Source organism: Diadema setosum, chromosome 12 (assembly GCF_964275005.1).
Source record: "Diadema setosum chromosome 12, eeDiaSeto1, whole genome shotgun sequence".
NCBI classification, from domain to species: domain Eukaryota; kingdom Metazoa; phylum Echinodermata; class Echinoidea; order Diadematoida; family Diadematidae; genus Diadema; species Diadema setosum.
Genome location: NC_092696.1, coordinates 19,889,523 through 19,908,783, shown reverse-complemented (window position 1 = coordinate 19,908,783; position 19,261 = coordinate 19,889,523). Strand labels below are relative to the sequence as shown.

Genomic DNA, 19,261 nt, shown 5'->3' with positions numbered 1-19,261 from the left:
CCGCTAGCCGTCTGTCACTCTTAATCGGAACTACATGCTGCTCCGCCGATCTGCGTGTGTTGTCACGGACAAAAGAAGTACTACGACTGGCTTTGAAGCGTGAATAAAAGCGGTTCCCTTTTTAAAGCTGTAGTTAATGTAATCGTTGTATTTCGAAGTTCTTCCTCCTGCGCGCTGTATTGTATAATGTGCGCATCATACAACTTTCGCGAAGCTAACGACTTTGGCATGCGTTCACAGCAGACGATAATCAACAAATTCCGTCAAAATGTAATGGCTAAAAGCAACGTAATTATGTTGTATGATATTTGACGCAACATTAAATGACACTTATATCTTGTCGTATATGTTTTAGTCGATAACTGGTAACGATAACAACAACAAAGGTGATTTAGGATTTTTTTTTTCCCGTTAATCATGTCAGCATTAACTAAATCGCACACGCATCCTCCAATAGAACAAACGCAACAGATAGTCACTCCTTCACAATGTATCATGCACTTAGAACCACGAAATGTGTTGTAGCTCCTATTATTCAACAAACACATAGCAAATTGAAATTATTCCAGTGTGATGTGTTTGTTCATGTATATGTGTTAACAAACAGAAAAGTTGATGCAATCGCATATCACAACTTCACACTTAATCCCGAAACGATGAAATTTGGTTTTCACGCTTTATACACAGCTCTGTAAATATTATTATCATTGTTGCAATTCACGTGGTTGACAAAACGCATATCTCGAGTTTGGGATACACGTCACCCCATTGTAACATGGAAGTTCTGAGTTTCCCCGTGGTAGACCTCATCTTCAGTATTGTAATTATCATCACTGCTATTAATTGTCCGCATGTCATCTCCATTATCTTGTCAACACTGTTGCCATGGTTTCATAAATAATGTGTCATGTAGCGCTGTTTTGTACAATGTCGCACTTAATGGCGCCTGTTGTGTATTTTCTGGCGGCTGAGGGCGCACTGTATTAGAGTCACGGAGACGTTTCATAATGCATTACACCTGATGGTCACTTAAAAGGCTAGAGCAAAATCGCGCTTGCGTTAATATTTTGAGTGCTACTGCCAGAGATATGAAATATTTGATATGAAAGTTGGTACATGCATGTATGTATGTTCACTTAGGCAAATGTTCTTCTCCTTATCCCCCCTTCGCTTCTCTTCTCTTCTCTTCTCTCTGTCTTTACGTAGATGCTACCATTCCCCCTAATGGAATGGCTTATGATTATTTTGTAACATATAAATTATATCGCAATCAAAGGAAAAAGGACACAATTGTCATTTGTGTGTGTGTGTGTGTGTGTCTGTGTGTGTCTGTCTGTTTGTGTTTGTCATTCATCATCCTCATGCAGAGGATCTCAAGATTGAGATGAAACATATTTTCATCTAATTACAAGTTACAAACCCGCTCACAGTGTTCCCATAAGACTATCCCAATGAAGCCTATCATTATTTTTTACCGTGGTCTTTATTTTTAATAATGACATGTGCTCCGTTCTTCACCATTCAAATAAATCTTTACCCAAACACATCCAAAAACACAATTTCCTCCACAGTGAATACCATTACCTCCCTGTCTCGAACTTGTATGCATGACGATTATCTTGTTAGCAGACGTGTGATCAATAATTGTGATTTGCTTTTTCGTTTTTTTACTTAAATGACGATAAAATTCATTCTGATAGTGTTTGTTATCTTACTAAGAAAGCGTTTTGACGTGAAGTTATATTCATAAAGAACGGGGCACAAAAACAATACGGGTAAAGCCAGAAGATATACACAATATTTGGGTAAGATTGAGGAGAGAGGGAGTATTTAGATTCAAATGTCGATTTCTTGATCAAGTAATCCTTACATTAAACATCAATAACTTTATGGCATATCGGGGAAGAATTCATAAGAACATAAACAAATAGCCACGCTGTACTCAGGTCCATTGGATGCCTCAATCATTACTTATTAATAGATCATGATTAAGTTCAATCCCATTACTTAATCGAGTTGGAAAAGATGTCCTTTTTTTTAGGAGCAAGCGCCCCGCACTCTAGCTGTAGCGTCCAATAGTTTGGCCATGTTCCTGTTGAAGTCCATGGCCAATGCTAGGCGAAGGTGACAACGGTGTGCATTTGCCCGCGTAACGCGATTAACGCCGACCCCGCGGGCCGCTGGGTCTGGCGGATTCTAGGCGGGAGGCGACCGAAGCCGAGGCGGCGACGAGACGGCGCTGGGTCGGGAGACCAATCGTTAGATCGAATTCTGTCCGACGTGAAAAAATAGTCTATCATTCTTTCTATATATCATAGATCTGTGCATACAGTACATACATTTATACGATTCTTACACACACATTAACAAATACATACACACACAACCTTACATACATTATAAACATCCATCCATTCATACATACACATACATACATGCATACACCTATAAATAGACCTATTTTGTACCTACTTTGTACAGACAAAATATGTTCTAAAATATGTACACTCATACACCACGCATACACATAACGCAAAATTAAATACACACATATACATAAACACACACACAATTCATGTGAATAGTAATGGTAATATATAAAGAGTTTTCTCGCAAAAACGGGGTAAACGTCATTTCTAACCATTTTAATGAAGGGCCTATAAGTCCATCATCGCATATAGCAAAACAAAACCTTCCCAATTAGTACCCAGTATAGTCCCACATAAATCTTCGAGAAAAAAGTAGAAATGCTCTTTTTCTCTCATCAGGGAATGTGAAATACATGAAAGGATGCTGATAATTTAGAAGATAGTGATAGCGGCTAGTAATGTGTGAAGAAACCTGTCCATTATGTCCTGCTTACCATTGACATGTCCTGTAAAAAATATACGTCTAGAAACAACATTAAAGTCACATCTGCTTGAAGGACAAACGGAGTGGCGGATCCATACAAAGTGCAAGGCAGCTATGTATGCCAATAGTAATGTGATTAACGAATGTAATTATTTGCATTGACAAACCCCACTCGTTCCCCTTTTTCGAAACCTTTAAAAAAAACCTTTGCTGCTGACAGTGCATGGCTGTTGCATGTACAGCGTTTAGGATGTTAACACAATCATTAACTATACCGGATATTCAGCAAAGTCTGTGTGTTCTTTTGATTGATTATCAAACAGTGTGAAAAACTCACATTGATAAAGACATTATCAATTTTATCCTGACGATAAAGTTTGCTACTTTTAATTCTACTTCTACTTCTACTGCTTCAATCTACTACTATTGCTAATTCGAGGACAATTAAACCATCATAAACTGCCCCCTCTTAGTAATATAGATATGAATATTAAATTCCTCAGTTTACGCTTTTTCAACCGTTGAAAGTAAGTTATCCTTTAGAAATAAATAAGCCCTTGCGTATGTATATTTACACTGTTCATTATAGGTATGTAAGGATGATGGCGGGGGGGGGGGGGGGACTTCTTTTGCAGCGGAGTGGGCACAATTTGCTGCGACAACTTAGTCATAGGTGCTGCTATATCATCGCAGGAAATATACCGTGGTGGGGATCATCCGTGCGCAAACTAATCGGCACACGTACACGCGTGATATAACGCACGGTCAAGCCAAGGTCGCTGTATAATACGTGTCATATAAGCTCATCATATTGGCTCAATTATTGGCGAAGGCTTGGGATGACACCTCAGTTATTTTTTCTTTCTTTCTTTCTTTCTTTCTTTCTTTCTTTCTTTCTTTCTTTCTTTCTGTTTTCTCTTGCTTGGTTTTGGTCGTCTTGTTCTTTCTCTCTCATTGGCATGTTCTCCTAGTGAAATATTCTGAAAGTGTCCGTGGCACCAACGTACTTGTTTTCCGCTTTCTTCTGTTTTTATTCTTAGTTCATCATCTCAATTTTTTTTCCTCCTCCTCTTCCTCCTTCTCCTTATCATATTATTATTATTATTATTATTATTATTATTGTTATTATCATTATCATTATTATTATTATTGTTTTATTATTATCATTGCTGTTATTATTATCATCATCATTATCATCATTATCACCATCAACATCATCACCATCATCATCATTATCTTTATTGTCCTCAAATATCCTTGCTTCCTATACAGCTGCTCATGATAATGATGATAGTGATATAATTTTCTATTTTTCGAATTTTCACCAATGTTTATAGCTTAAGAAGTGAATTAAAAAGCAGTTTTAAATGAAGTCGAGTTGTATACCTGTAAGATATTTATCCTAATAATCGTTATTGCTAATTGTTAATGCTTACACTTCTTTTCATCTTCCAACAATACAAGTATAAGACAGTCGAAATTGTAGCAGCAGAATAGCTGAATTATAATTGTCAGTGTTATTATCTAGACAATCGGGGGGGGGGGGGGAGGGGGCACTACGGTGCTCTTCCCGCCAAAATGACATAATACATACTATCAACGAATCTTTGATCGAAGCTATCTGACTATGTCGCCATCGTGAACTTGCGATTTCTTGTTTTTTTGTTTTGTTTTTATTCTAAGTTACTCTATGAAGTATTATAATAATTGAATATGTAATCATTACGATACTAATATTGTTATATTGTTAGATTATTATGTGTGTCTCTATACGAATATGTATTATAATATAATTTTTATCGTTATCATAATGCTTGTCTCTAAGCTGTACGAATATATTCTATTCGTACAGAGACAAACGTCATGATAAGGATGACAAACAGCGTGAGAGATCACGAACGTACACTCCACGGGGGCGCTCGGCGGGGAGTCTTTCCCCGACCGTCACCGAAAGGTCCTGGCCTCTAGCTCACCACGACAGTCTCCTGTACCCACACCCCACCGTCAATTTAATCAGTCAGATCAGTCGAATGCAGTCTATCGCCTCTTCCGTTGCTCCTTTCTTCCTCTTTCTTTATTACAAAATTCATTTTCTTTTTGTTTTGTGCTACCAGTTGATTCTTTTTTTTTTTTTTTTTTTTTTTTTTGCCCGCGCTTAATTTGTTGGATACTTCCAGGTTTCCATGATGCGCGTCAGCGGAAGAAGTTCATGAATATTGATGAATTCAATCAATCGAAAAAGCTGTGGACGCCTAAACAGTGGCGGTTATGGACACACCAAGTGAACCAGACACAAGTGTGAATCCATTGGTCATGTCAGCGTTAGTTAGGTATGACCATTACGAGGAAGGCATCTCTTGTCCTTTGTTTTTATCATATATATGATTTTTCTTCTTCTTCTTCTTCTTCTTCTTCTTCTTCTTCTTCTTCTTCTTCTTCTTCTTCTTCTTCTTTTCGATTCTATGACATTACCTGCTCCCTCGTGCCTCTGTCGCTATCAATCGCCATACTTGCATCTCTCTTTCAAACCCTTCCAGCGATCACGTGATCCTCAGATTATTCTGATTCTCGCGGTCTAACCAACGTCTAATCAATGCCATGTTAGCGAAAAAAAAAAAAAAAACAAACAACAACAACAACAACAACAAAGCTTACCAGTGTGCCAAATACATCAAGGCATAAAACTGTTTTGTTTACCAGTCCTCGACTCAGGGTTTCTTTCAATGCGTAGACTGTCATGGAATCTTGAGGTGAATGGCACCGGATCGATTTCCGCAGATGATGCGACATGTTGTGTTTTGATTGTTTGAAAACAGGATTGCATAATGGATGTCATACCAAATATCATTTCTCTTTGTGCTGTCAAGTCCTGTTCTTTATCAACCGTGCCTGTGCATTTCCCACGGCAACACAGCATCAAAAAGAGCAAAGTTCGTATATAGAAGTTCATAATTATATTGAAAAGCATCAGGCCTGATGTTGCGTACAATTCGCGAGTCCCACCAATCTCCCTGATTAGAACAAAATAAATGTCAGGGTTCAATGTCGAGGTAGGTAATTGTTAGAAAATCCAAAACAAAATACACAGCCGAAGTTTGATATCCAAAAACGAATCCTACTATCTTTGTCTGTCAATAGAGATGACAGATACGCATAATGTCGAGCTTCGAACAGTTTGACCATTGAGCTAAGAGGTTAGCTCCACAGTTTGGCCAATTCATCCTTTTGGTAAATTAATCTCTTCACAGCTTACAAGCTGCACAATAATCCGCGAAGTGTCAGAGCAGCACTAACGAGTTGTTAAATGATCCAATAACAAAAATGCAGCAATATTTTTGCGTTGGTTTTCAGTGAGAAAACATGTGTTCATGCAAGTTGGATATTTTGCTCCTATGATTGACTAGTACTTTTGTATTGAGCTGGATACTTTGCACAGTGTATGACGCGAATTTATACGAGAAAATATAATGCGCATAGTGGTGACTAAGTTAATAATAGATAAAGAATGTTATTTCATTCGTGTGGACTCTTAAAGAACAAACAAACAGGAAAACACGAATAGTATTTATATCTGCTTTTTTTCTTTGGAATTGTTATCTGTATAGTAGAGAGTATTTTTCTGTCTTTAAAAGTCAAGATCATTGGTATTTGGTGTGACATTTAGATGGTAAGGAGGCCATGTTGCCATGGCGACGAGGCAAGTCCGGTACCGCGGCTTCTTGCGGTTAGCATTTCGCGCGCACTCTCATCCAATTAAGACCCAAGGTCCCTCCACAGCTCTTCGGAATATGAGAGTGCGACCAGTACATCTTCACTCCTTGCTTACCCCTCCCCCCCCCCCCACATCTTTCCCCATCTCGTCAATCCTCCTGTTCTTCTTCTTCTCCTCCTCCTCCACCTCTTTTCGTTGTTGAGGTAGTCTCACACCTTCATTACGCCTGACTTCGCGGGTGATATATTGGCCGGTGATAGCTCGGTACACCGAGTCCCCCCAGCGAGCCTCGCTGTTCTTGAGTAAAATCAGGGAGCGCGGCGCGAAAGACGGACGGCAAATGCAAATTTGTTGGCATCCATACTTACTACCCGTGCGTTGACATGAATGTGTACGTACGTGACGAGAAGGAAGTTTGACATTGGGGCTGATGTTGGAGATCTTCTACTCATTTACTGGAAGGCCAGTGTAACACCATGCAAAGCTTATACTGTCCGTAAGGTGATACTAAACCAAGAAACCGCTAAAATAATGCAGTATTAGAGACATACAGTTATTATCTTCTAAGCGAAGGAATGACTGTAGGTGAATCTATTCATCGTAACAGTCAGATCGACATAGCTCCAGTAGTGAAGCTATGGTACAATCATGACAATGGGTATACGCGAAACTGAATAGTGTGTCTCAATGTATTGCACGTAATAATCTAATAGAAAACGTAATAGGAAGAGTGGGATAATTCTAATCTATAGTGCAAACGATGGTGATGATGCTGATGGTGATGTCCTTCGTCTTCCTCCTCTTCTTCTTTTCTCTTCTTCTTCTTCAACTTCTTCTTCTGCTTCTAATGTCACAATGTGCCTGGTTGAAACCTTTGCTGTTTATTGCCTGTCACCTTGGGGCGAGCCACACGGGGTCGACATTGTTTGCCCGCTTTGTGGTTTTGTTGTCTGAGTATATGATGATAATGGTGCACCGGTGATGATGATGATGATGATGATGATGATGATGATGATGATGATTGTGGTAATGATGGTGAGGATGTTGACGATGATGATAATGACGATATCATTATCAAAATCATCATTAGCATCATTATTATTATCGCCATCATCATCATCATCATCATCATCATCATCATCATCATCATCACCATCATCATCGTCATCATTATTGATATCATTATTGTATTGTTTGTTGTATCTGATCAACTTTAAACGAATACCACGGATACATTGTGGGTAAATCGAACGCTGATCAATGGCTAACCCTAGGATTAGATTTACCTCACTCGCTCGCATGATAATAGTTGCCAGCCAGCCCTGTAACTTAGCCCTGGTGGATGGTCCCCGTAATTTAGAGGCAGTGAAGAAAGAAAGAAAAAAAAAGGGGAGGGGGGGGGGGGGTAAGGAACGACAAACGGGTTTTAGCGGCAGAGGGTCTTATATGACTCATCTCAATTCATTTACTGATTAATTCCATTTGAATCTCAGTCCATAATTGTGACGTCCATTGTAGAGCACAAAACAGAGTATTCGTATAATTTTGTATTGTATATTAATACAATGTCTGTACATAGGAAGACGTAGAAAAGAGAGAGAGGGGGAGGGAGGGATAGGGAGAGAGGGAGAAGGAGAGAAAAAAAAAAAGGAGAGAGAGAGTGATATATACCCAGGTTCCCATACAAAAATAATTCTGAAGTTATTACTGGTCAAAACTTTGTTTTTATACAGATCTGTCAAATTCAATTCATAATGACTTTTTTTTTTCTCTCATGGACTCTTTGAAAAAGCATTTCTTTTTCTTTTCCACTTTTTTTTTAAAATTGAAAAAGTAATGGATAATACCACAAGAACCCGAAACAGCTGAATGCCATTTTGAGCAAAATCGACTTGTTCCAAATGAGTGACCACATTCATAGTTGTTTGTTTATGCTTTTACAAAATAAAGCGGTCTGATTTTCGATTGTCCTTAGGCGCACCGTCAAATATCAATCTTCAACTTCTTCAGAGTATTAACCCTTTTTGATGAATTTAAAGTCTTTTTCTCGCTTACGCCAAACGAAATATTCGTATTGACCATAGAGAAAAAAAAAAATGTTACAACGAGGTAAAGAAGATTTTTGTTCTTGGTTCCGTGTAAGTTATACGATAATATTTGTCCCACTCCTTTATATCTGTTTTTGGTATGTCTGGGTTCCTTTCTTTTGGATGTTCTTTTCCTTGTTCATATTCACTGCAAATCTGATTTTAATGTGATTTGCGACCTATGATAGTTATTACAATGAAGTATAGCTTCAAACATAGTAAACTTATTAATGGGATCAGCTTCGAAAGGCCGATTGCCTACTGCTGATTTCCACTACTATTACTCAAATTGTTATGCCAATCTCCATCACGCACTTTTTCAATTATGATTATGTACTTACCTGAAATAATTTTGGTCTGTAATTATTTTAATTGATTGTCTCTTTGTATGTTTTTAACTGAATTTGTGAAAATGAGCTTGAATTGAATGATAAATTGTATTGAATCGAGTATGCTGTTCCTCTCTCGTCATACTCAACATCGATATTTCAATTTCAATTTCAATTCTATTTTCGTATTTCTCGATGGAAAATACATAGAATATAACGAAATATGAAAATACGTAATGTCCAGCTTGGATTTATACAAAAAAATACTAACATAGTACATAACGGTCGATGTATCAGTTTCAATCAAAGTAAAAGAATGCTATTGAGATAGGTTTACACCTTAATGTGTGTTAACCTTATATAGCGATCCGTGGATCGATATTTGTTTACATATCATTGTGTGTTAACCTTATATAGCGATCCGTGGATACGATCCAAAGGATCACCGTCTCAACATCGTACTAATCACATTCTCTTCCAAGTCCACAATTAATCTTACTTTGACGAATGAAGTGCTGCTTTTCAAATTAGTGCATACGTGGCGTTTCATAATACATATTCAATTGCGCGGCAACTGTCTCTAACAAGTTGCTTTGGAAAGACCGTGATTCTCTCAGGATTCCGTACAAATTACATGTATCATAATTAATGTCAATTTCTGAAATTGGTGTTAAACTTTTGATCTCGATACACAATATTTACCTCCGGAATTTTTAGCTCTTAACGCTACAGCCTTCATCAGCGGAATGACCCGTCTTCACCTTGATCACGTGACGGTCGATAAGCGGGTCAAAAGTTCAACACCAATTTCAGTTGAATTTCCAATACAGATGAGCTTCTACTCTAATACTGTCAAGTTTGTTATGCTCATGACCATCGGGATGACGACCATTTTATGTTGTTAATAAAATTAATGTAATGACAAATGCATAGTGATATGATAATTAATGTATCTTTGCATTGGTTGATTTGCTTAACTTCTTTTTTTATTTTGTTTGTTTTGTACAATGCATCGTAATAATGTTCCGTAAGTGGGGGGGGGGGGGGGGCAGAATCATACAACTTCGTTCATTGAACAGCCCCTCGATTTTCATTTTTCGTGTTTTTTTTTATGAAACAAGATGTGCTTCTTTAATGTGTATGTTACACATTGAATATACTATTTTCATGTCGTTCGTTATCACATGTATATTGTTTGGAAATGATAATAGAATTGAATGAAAAAAAAAAGGAATGAATAATTACATCAATCATCTTCGAAATAATATTCGTTTCACTAACAAGAGTTCACGTTTCTGCCATAACGACCAAACTTCGTCTAACCCTTTGTAAAGTGAGAAAAAAAAAGGTGAGAATGTAAGAATCTGCCAGATTCGATCTCTCGATCTTAATATGTATGGAATGCGATGGGGTTCAATCGATCAAATTTTCCCCCTGTATTGCTCCCGCAGAATTCGAGCGAACACATTACCCAGACGTCTTTGCGAGAGAGCGACTTGCACAAAAGATCGATCTACCGGAAGCAAGGATACAGGTATGTTCTACTTGTCACATTGATCGCTGAAAACCAGCAAGTGGACAATGGGGAAATTCTTGATAGTTTTTCTCTCCCTTTCGAATCGCAATAATTCTTTCTAATCGAAAAAAAAAAAAAAGCATAAACATTTTTTTTTTGTTCTAGTATTGTAACGTTTGCTTACGATGGTGGCCTTCCGTATTTCTAATATTCGTCGGCCTTATGCCAAAATGGCCTTAAAGAACTTCCCCTGTTATGCCAAAAGGGCACTAATAGTGTACAAAGTCTATAGTGTTAAGTGGAAGAGGTTTAGGGCCCTTTTGGCATAAGACCGACGATATAGGCCTACACTTGTATTCAGAGTTGCTTTTGAAGTATGTCTTTTGAACAGCATGTATACATTTGACTCTTACGTTTTGCATATGCATGATGAAATAACACTTACTCGTCTTCATTTTGTATTTTCACGGAATAATAGTAATTATTGTGAATTTTAAAGAATTGCTTACCTGTTTGAACTGTTTTAATCAAACAATATTTTACTCGCTCATTTTCTTTTTATTTCAATTGACGTTGTGTTACGTTTACGTTTGGAAAAGAAATGCAGAAATAAAACTAGTCAATCAACCAATCAATCAAAACTGTCTTATGTGTAGCGCACGCATTCGGTCTATTATATCTTCTCCTCCTCCTCCTCCTCCTCCTCCTCATCCTCCTCCTCCTTCTTCTTCTAATTATCTATAAACTACCCCAAGCATTACTCCCAATGAAATAAATCCCAATCGCTATATTTGAAGAGCTTGCAACCGAAAGGCGCTAAATCCATTAAACAAGGGTAGAAGTAGCGCCTTTTGGAAGCAAGCTCCTTCATTTATTGGTCAATGAAATCTGATCAGCAAAAATAGACAAGCAAACAAACAAAATTCATGTACAAGACATTGTTGCCGATGACATTCTCGTTGTAGGTGTGGTTTTCGAATCGCCGTGCCAAGTGGAGACGGGAAGAGAAACTGCGAAACCAGCGGCGACAGCAGGCGGAGGTGGGCAGCGTGCACTCGCAGTCTTCCAACCACCTCTCGATCAGCGGCGGCTTCAGCAGCAACAACGTCAGCGTGTACCAGCCCATCCCGCAACCGTCCGCGGCGACCATGGTCCCGCGCACCGCCGCCGACTCGTACAGCGCCATACCGCCCATGCCGAGCTTCTCCATGGCCTCGGCGCCCAACCTCGGTATGCAGGCGGTGTCGCGCGACACCAGCTCGTACACCCGGCTGCTGCACCAGCCGTCCCACGGCTACGACTCGCTCTACTCGGCTCCACCGAATCACCACCACTCGCTGTCTTCGCACGGACACACCGGCCATCCCGGCATGCATCAACCCCATATGAACAGCGCTTGCAATAATGGTAAAAATCACGTCTCTTCATCTGTCTTATATTAATATTATCTACCAATATCATTAATTATGTAATATCTCTTGTAAGGATTAGACCACAGTAGGCCCTACATGAAAACTCAACTGGGAAATATCGAAATGTCGAAATGTCGACTACTTCGCAAAAATTCAGTTCAATTTTCCTCTTGTCCAATCATGGGGATATTACATGTTAAGCTCATTGTTTACAGTAATGATGTTTACGTATTATCTTGATGTCATTCTCTGCCGATTTCTCATCCAATTAGGCGATAAAAGTTGATGTTTTTCCATGGAAATGTTTTGCCTTTACATGTAGTGATTGAAAGAAACTACCATTGTAAAGCAATGTAACAAAAATGATTAGTGTGTACGTCTGTAGTGTTTGATCAGTTCTGTGAGGGGCTGAAGGTTTATGGTTGTATTGTGTTAATGAGAGACGCGCTGCATTTTTTTTTATTCCTCTGCACGAATTCAAGATTGGATTAGCATCATTTTGATTCCTTTTCCTTTTTCAAGACCTTAACCTTTATTCCCGACTGACATTAACAGCGTATAACAGCATTGGTGAAATTCATACGCTTGTGCGTCTTTTTCGGAAAATCAGTTTCTCGTGTTGTGTAATGTTCAGAAATATTCAAATGAAAATATGCATCCATTAGATTTTCTTAGACTGATTTTTGTTGTTCTTCCCTCCTCCTCCACCGCCACCTCTTCCTCTTCCTCCTCCTCTTCCTCCACCTCTTCCTCTTCTTCTTCCTCCTCCTCCTCCTCCCCCTCGCCCTCCTCCCCTCCTCCTTCACCACCACCTCCTCCTCCTCCGCCACCTCCATCTCCTCATCCCCCTCGCCCTCGCCCTCCTCCCCTCCTCCTTCACCTCCACCTCTTCCTCCTCCACCTCCTCCACCACCACCTCCTCCTCCTCCTCCTCTTCCTCCTCCTCCTCGCTACACACATATCTTCTCGACAGGCCTGATCTCTCCCGGAATGTCCGTTCCCGTGCAAGTGCCGGGCTCCTCCCCCGCTGACACTCATCCTTCTCACCAGTACTGGCCACGCATCCAGTAGTCCCCAGAAAAACCGACACTTAAAGCGTAGGGACCTCCAGTCGGTCCGTAACGGCAATCAATGGGTTCCTGCAATAGGAAAGTACAGGGTACCAACCAATCATTTAGGATCATTTTTTTTTCTTTCTTATTGTACATAGCGTATCCACAGTACTGAGCTGCAACTTGTATCTAGGCCTCGAGGACCGGGAGCCTGTTCTGAGCCGCAGGTCTGCCAGAGCTTTAAAGTTCCTGGCCGTGACGACGACTAAACGCAGCAGCTGTCTCTGCCAGCGACACCGAAAGCCTCGGCAGCGACAGGGGGAAGCTGATTGACATGGTCCGTCTAAAGGCGGCTCGTCAGTCCTTTCTTCGTGGCATTCAAACTGTTGCGCGGGACATTTGTGTTTCCATAGCGTTCTCGTCCTCTGTCGCTCTTCATTCTTTTCGAGGTTAAGGTGGAGATTTGATGAGATCCGTCGCATATATTATCAATCATCGCCAGCGATTTAGAAGAGGTGCATAGACCAACCCGCGTTCGGCGTGCCGTTGGTGGCAGCATCTATACGTGTAACATTTAATTAGAATGGTACATCCGTGCTCTTTACCTCTATGGACAATGTGGTATAGGGTGGTTAGAAAATGCTTGACAAAGATTGAATTATCGAAATCACAGACTATTTCCACTCACGCATATTATGTTTTAATGTAGTCTGCTTTTTCTTCATGAAACATTGGTACCTAAACACTCCTGTAGCCGTGTGATGCCACCAAAAGACGAAATCATTCTTCAAATCGAGAAATTATAGGTAATGATAAACCGGAGCTGCATGATTCAGCAACCAGGTGTATGAGTATTGTCTGTTAAATTCACACACTATTGTAACCAAGTCTCATTTAAACAGATTAAATAAAGTTTTATAGGCCCTCACCCTATCATTACTTTTTAAAATTATTTTGTCTTTGCTATTTTTTTTTTACTGACATGAGATGTTTAATCATGCACTATAAACTGAGCCCGCCTATCATGCCTATTTTGTATATAATTAAGCTGTTACTCTGTACTGTGTCACCATGTTTCCTATTTGTCACCACAAGGCTACATTGTTGTGAATTGACCATAATGTAAGTCGCCAAGAAATATGCCATTTACTGTGAATCAGATTATTGCCCTCTTTTATGGCAGCTTTATGTAATCGTATTTGCTTTCCCTGAAAACCAACAAATGTGACTGTCGGCATGTTTGTTTTATACCTCATACGGTCTTAACATTGACTGTAAGATAGTCCAAGGAAAGTTCTTCTGATAATTATCTTTGTGGTGTTAGTGTGTGTGTGTGTGCGTGTGGGGGGGGGGTAAGAGAAATCAGGTCGATACTATCGTGTCGTCTATTTCATTGGAAAACAAATGAAATATCATGACTAATGATTACATTGACGTTGAGAGTGTCAAACTCTCAGAGAATTCTGCTGAATGTGAAATGTGGGCGTTCCCTTTGTTTACATCATCAATGTAAAGGGTTCGGCATGATATCTTGAATGCTTCGCAAAGTGGACAGCCGTATAGAATGCTGGTTACAGAGCGTTGTAGACCATAAATCACAATGATTTTTATGTAGGTGTCATCTATAGGATAAAATATTCAATATAGGATATTGGATATTCAATTGCTCAGGATGTTCTGCGACCGTAAAGCACCTTGTCGTGTTCGAAACTGTTAACATTTCATTGGTATAATGCTCTACAAATGGCACTGGTGCAAAAAGAGCTAAAGCGACACGGAAAATTCACACACCCAATTATGTCCCAAGATACACACACACATGAATGACCATCGAGCAAATTAGCATATTTTAGTGTGGCAACATGCCGTCTTTCTGAATTTAGGCAGCATCGGTCATGGCATTTTCGACATGAAATCATTAATTTATATGTTGTTCGCTCCATGCCAAATACCGGTCGAAATCATTAAGTTTATCCTTTGTTCGCTCTATGCCAGATACCGGGTTTTACTGCGTTGTGAGTGTGTATGTGCGTGTGTATGTATGTTTAGACTTACATGTAATATTTACAGACGGTGTCCAGAGAAAGCAAAGAGAACGAGCGGTGACATTCTACGCAAAGTCGAAAAACCAGTCTTGCCTTGTCTCAGCGCACAAATTTTCAATTAGGAAGTTATTGCTGAAATAATTATAAATCTCTCTGACCTCTTACATCACTCTGCAGTAAATGTATATTTATATCTGTTTGTTTTCTCCTGTAGGTTCCTATTATACCATTTCCAACATCTGATGAAATGTTAGAACTATCAAACCTATTCCATTTTTCCTGTCTGCATTCTTTTTTTTTTTCAAGTAAGAAACACTAAAATGTTCCATATGTAGTTCTTTAAGAAAGGAAGAAATCATTCATATCCTCGCATTAGTACATCTTTGGGGCCAATGCTAGAACTATAAAACCTGAAACACCGACTAAAACCAACGACAAAGAGGCGGAGACATGCAAAGTATTGAACTGTTGTTTTTTTAACGATGAATTTCAAGAACAACATCGTTAATAAGTTCCATCATGCGGAGCGCCAATTTGTTTCTTTCACCTATATTGAGAATATGACTTACGATTTAGGTAGCTGGTGTATGCCACTGGACTTTGTTTCCTGCAAATGGTGGACTTCAATAAAGTGTCTCGAGACGACAACTATGAGAGCAAACAAACAAACCAACAAGAAACATGCATATCTTTTTTTTTTTCTTTTTTTTTACGCGTCAGATAAACAAGCACTGAAAATTAACAGAAGCAAACCAATGCCGCTTTAGATGTTACTGGTAACACTGATAGGAGGATCCAGTCAGGGGAGACGGATGAACTGCGAATCTGTTCAGATTCTTCTTCGTAGTCACCGTGGTACACCTTTTGATGTAGAACTGTCAGGAACTCGAAAGGTAAATTTTGTAACGATGGAAAATCGCGCATGCGCGTCATGGTCTTCAGTAAAAGTGTGTACTCTTTTCTTTCTCTTATTTTCCGTATATCGCAGCAATAAACAAGGGCGATCTATTTTCACTATTCACTGTATAGTGAAAAAAAGAATGAAATGAATATCTGAGTGAAACAAACTGTAAAGTCTTGCACTGGGGGAAGGCGCGGGGTGGGGAGGGAGAGCGAAATGATATTGGGCTATGAAATAACAGCCATTTGCAAACTTGCCGCACAATAGGACGAAAATAACCTATTGGAAGGACACGTTAACAGTTCTTGTGTTTTTCAACCTATTTCAACAATTAGAGGGTGAGAATTTAGACGGATACTGACGATTTTCTTTTTGTACTGAATGTTGTATTGCTTGTGTGTACGATGTATTAGTGTACCGTGCTATCGTAGTGTACTATGTAATGTATGATGCTTCTTAAGAGACGAGTGTGTATAGAAAAAAAAAGACATTTGATATTCAATCACATACTACTAATAATGACGATTTGAAGTTGTCAATGTCTTACATGGAGGGAGTGAAATGTCTTTATTGTGATATCGATTCTTCCTCAGTCTGTTCTTGGAAATCGAGAAACCAATGATGAAGTGGATTTGCTCACAAACACGAGTATGTTTCATCATTCTTGCCTATTTCTACTAATATTCATTGGAACTTCTTTAAACCTCTATAAGCATAAATCTTTTTTTATTTACATACGTGGTATATAGATTTCCCCTTGCTTGCTGTTTTGTACTATGCTCATATGATAAATTACGCCTTCGTGGCTATACTGTTGGTAAGTGGGAAAAGCTCATGAAAAACAACAACAACAAATAAATCGGACTGATACAATAGATATCGATCCGTTCAGTATCACCAATCACACATAACAACGTGTGAGGTGGTCTTAAACTATTTGAGCATCCTTATATAACACTCACGCACACGCATGGCTTGTTTAATTTTATAGCAATACGGCACATTGGGCTCACTATTATACGTAACAAACGTCATTGTGTTACGTCATAAAATCAGCCACTTTTATCCGTCCTTCTCAAGGCAAGTTTTCATTGGCTTGGACTCTTGCGATACACATCAATATAGTATTGCAAAGGATGTATACAACGCAACTTTCACAGAAAGAACTGTGTTTCTCCACTTTATCAACAAAATAAAAACAAAACAAAAATTAAAAAAAGACAAAAGACACAAGACACAAGACAAAGATCTCTCAATCAACGCTATTAGATGCTGTTGAGATGATTACATTCCATGCTTGGTGGCACATTTTATACAGGAACATAATATTATAGCATGAGATGTCTAACTCAAGTAATCGACGTAACAATACACCATTTTCAATGTGAAGCTAAAATCAAAGAATAATGATAAGTTCTGTTCATTCAGAAGAAGTAGCACTTCAGGTTGTCGCAATAAATTTGTTTTGGCAAAGTAGGGGGAAATCCCATTAACTGATAACCATTGCATACCAAGTGACTTACCTATCACTAGTCGGCATTGCACTCCATTTATTAACCCAATTTGACTAATATTTGAAAATATAACGGAATGATTTGTTTTTGTGTGAAAAAAAAACACATGGTGTTCTGCTTAAAACTGTAGTTCTTGCATACATTCCTAACCATTTTAACCTTACTTTTAGTGACTCTTTTTTTTTTTTAATAATTTGGTTGTAACCTCTCAAAGAAAGAAGATTAAGGAAAATAAGAATTTCAACATGCTATATCTTGAACAATTGTGATGAATGAAATCCATACAGTTGTTGTATTGTCCTCGTTTGTATGTCATGTTCTATTTAAATGCATGAGTGCTGCATATTGGAGAACCAAAATTGCCGTATTACCATATGGAATTTCATAGTCTTAGCAGGAAAACAGATGTGTAATGTTGATATATCTGTGTGGCTACAGTCATTGAAATTTCACACCTTGCCTTCACTCAAACTTTTCTCCTAGAACGTGATGTCAGTAAGGCTATAGTTTCACACTATCTTGTCTCAACAACTGCCACGGTATGTCTATAGCAATGATTGATCAAAAGTGAATTATTTTAATGTTCGTAGATTTTGTGTCGCATGGTCCCTCAGATGCGACTTCTTAATCCCTTCAATCTCTCAGCGTTGGTGGCGTCCTCTCGTCGCGAACTGAGCAAAACGCGAACACCATGTTACAAGCCTATTCATGTAGTTTATCAATGGCTGGAGTGACGACTGACGATAATGACATTGACGTATTTATGAAAATAACTATGAATCCAAGTACATGTATGTGTGTACATAGGGGACTTTGCTTCGACTCGGGGAGTTTTTATTGATCACTGTCTGAATGTTCCATTTGTATGATATAACCAATCCCACCTTTTCATAGTAGTTAGACATCAGAGTAGATAAACTCGTAGAGGTCAGAGGTTAATCATGAGTCTAGTTTCATGGTTGAACAGAAAGATGCATTACAACCGAATTTATTTCGATCTTTTGTTGTTGTTTCTGTCATGTTGTGCATTGTCTATATTATTTCCGATAATTCAATATAACTTACAGAACTTTCAAAGTAAACGATAACAGTATGTCCGTGTCGTTATTTCACGTGCTGTACTGTTGTTGCTGAATTCAACTTTCACATCTCAAGAAAAGACATCAACATCGTAGTATAGTACTTTACCTTCACTTTTAAGAGTCAACCAACAAGACACAAGATTCAAAATATACAGAATAGTATAATTATCATGTTTCGTCGGACTCGGATCTTGAGTAAGAAATTGATAGAATGTTTAAATACGATTTCAGTGGTAATGTTAGTTGCGACTGCACACTGATGCAACTGAGGTTATCACCTAAATACACAAATTAAAATGTATACAAGAAAAAAGATTTATCATTTTAACATCAATTCAATATTCTGTTATAACAATCTCAGTATGATGAAAAGCGTTGAAGTATACAGTTGAATTATTATTACAATTATGACGATAACAGCGATGAAGACAATGAATACAATGAAAATGATGATGATGATGATGATGATGATGATGATGATGATGATGATTATGAGGATGAAATGATTATAATGATGATTGTAGTGATGCTGCTGATGATCCATGAGGAGATTCTCCTGCTGCTGCTTCTGCTACTGCTGCTGCGATGATGATGATGCTACTGCTGATGGTGGTGATGACGATTAAGATGATGATAGGATGATGATGACAGTGGTTGAAATGAGATGATGATGATGTTGGTGGTGGTAGCGGTGATGGAGATGTTGATGTTGATGTTGATGGAGATGATGATGATGATGATGATGATGATGATGATGA

At 38.7% G+C, this 19,261-nt stretch overlaps 1 protein-coding gene across 1 annotated transcript in view; it reads left to right on the top strand.

Moving 5' to 3' along the window:
• The window catches only part of LOC140235651 (paired box protein Pax-6-like), an 86,170-nt gene extending 73,190 nt beyond the window's left edge, over positions 1-12,980 (top strand). Inside the window, exons 5-7 of the mRNA XM_072315659.1 lie at positions 10,433-10,515; positions 11,463-11,904; positions 12,883-12,980. Of these exons, the coding sequence (XP_072171760.1) occupies positions 10,433-10,515; positions 11,463-11,904; positions 12,883-12,980 (623 nt within the window). The remainder of the gene's footprint in view (positions 1-10,432; positions 10,516-11,462; positions 11,905-12,882) is intronic.
• Positions 12,981-19,261: the final 6,281 nt, after the last annotated feature.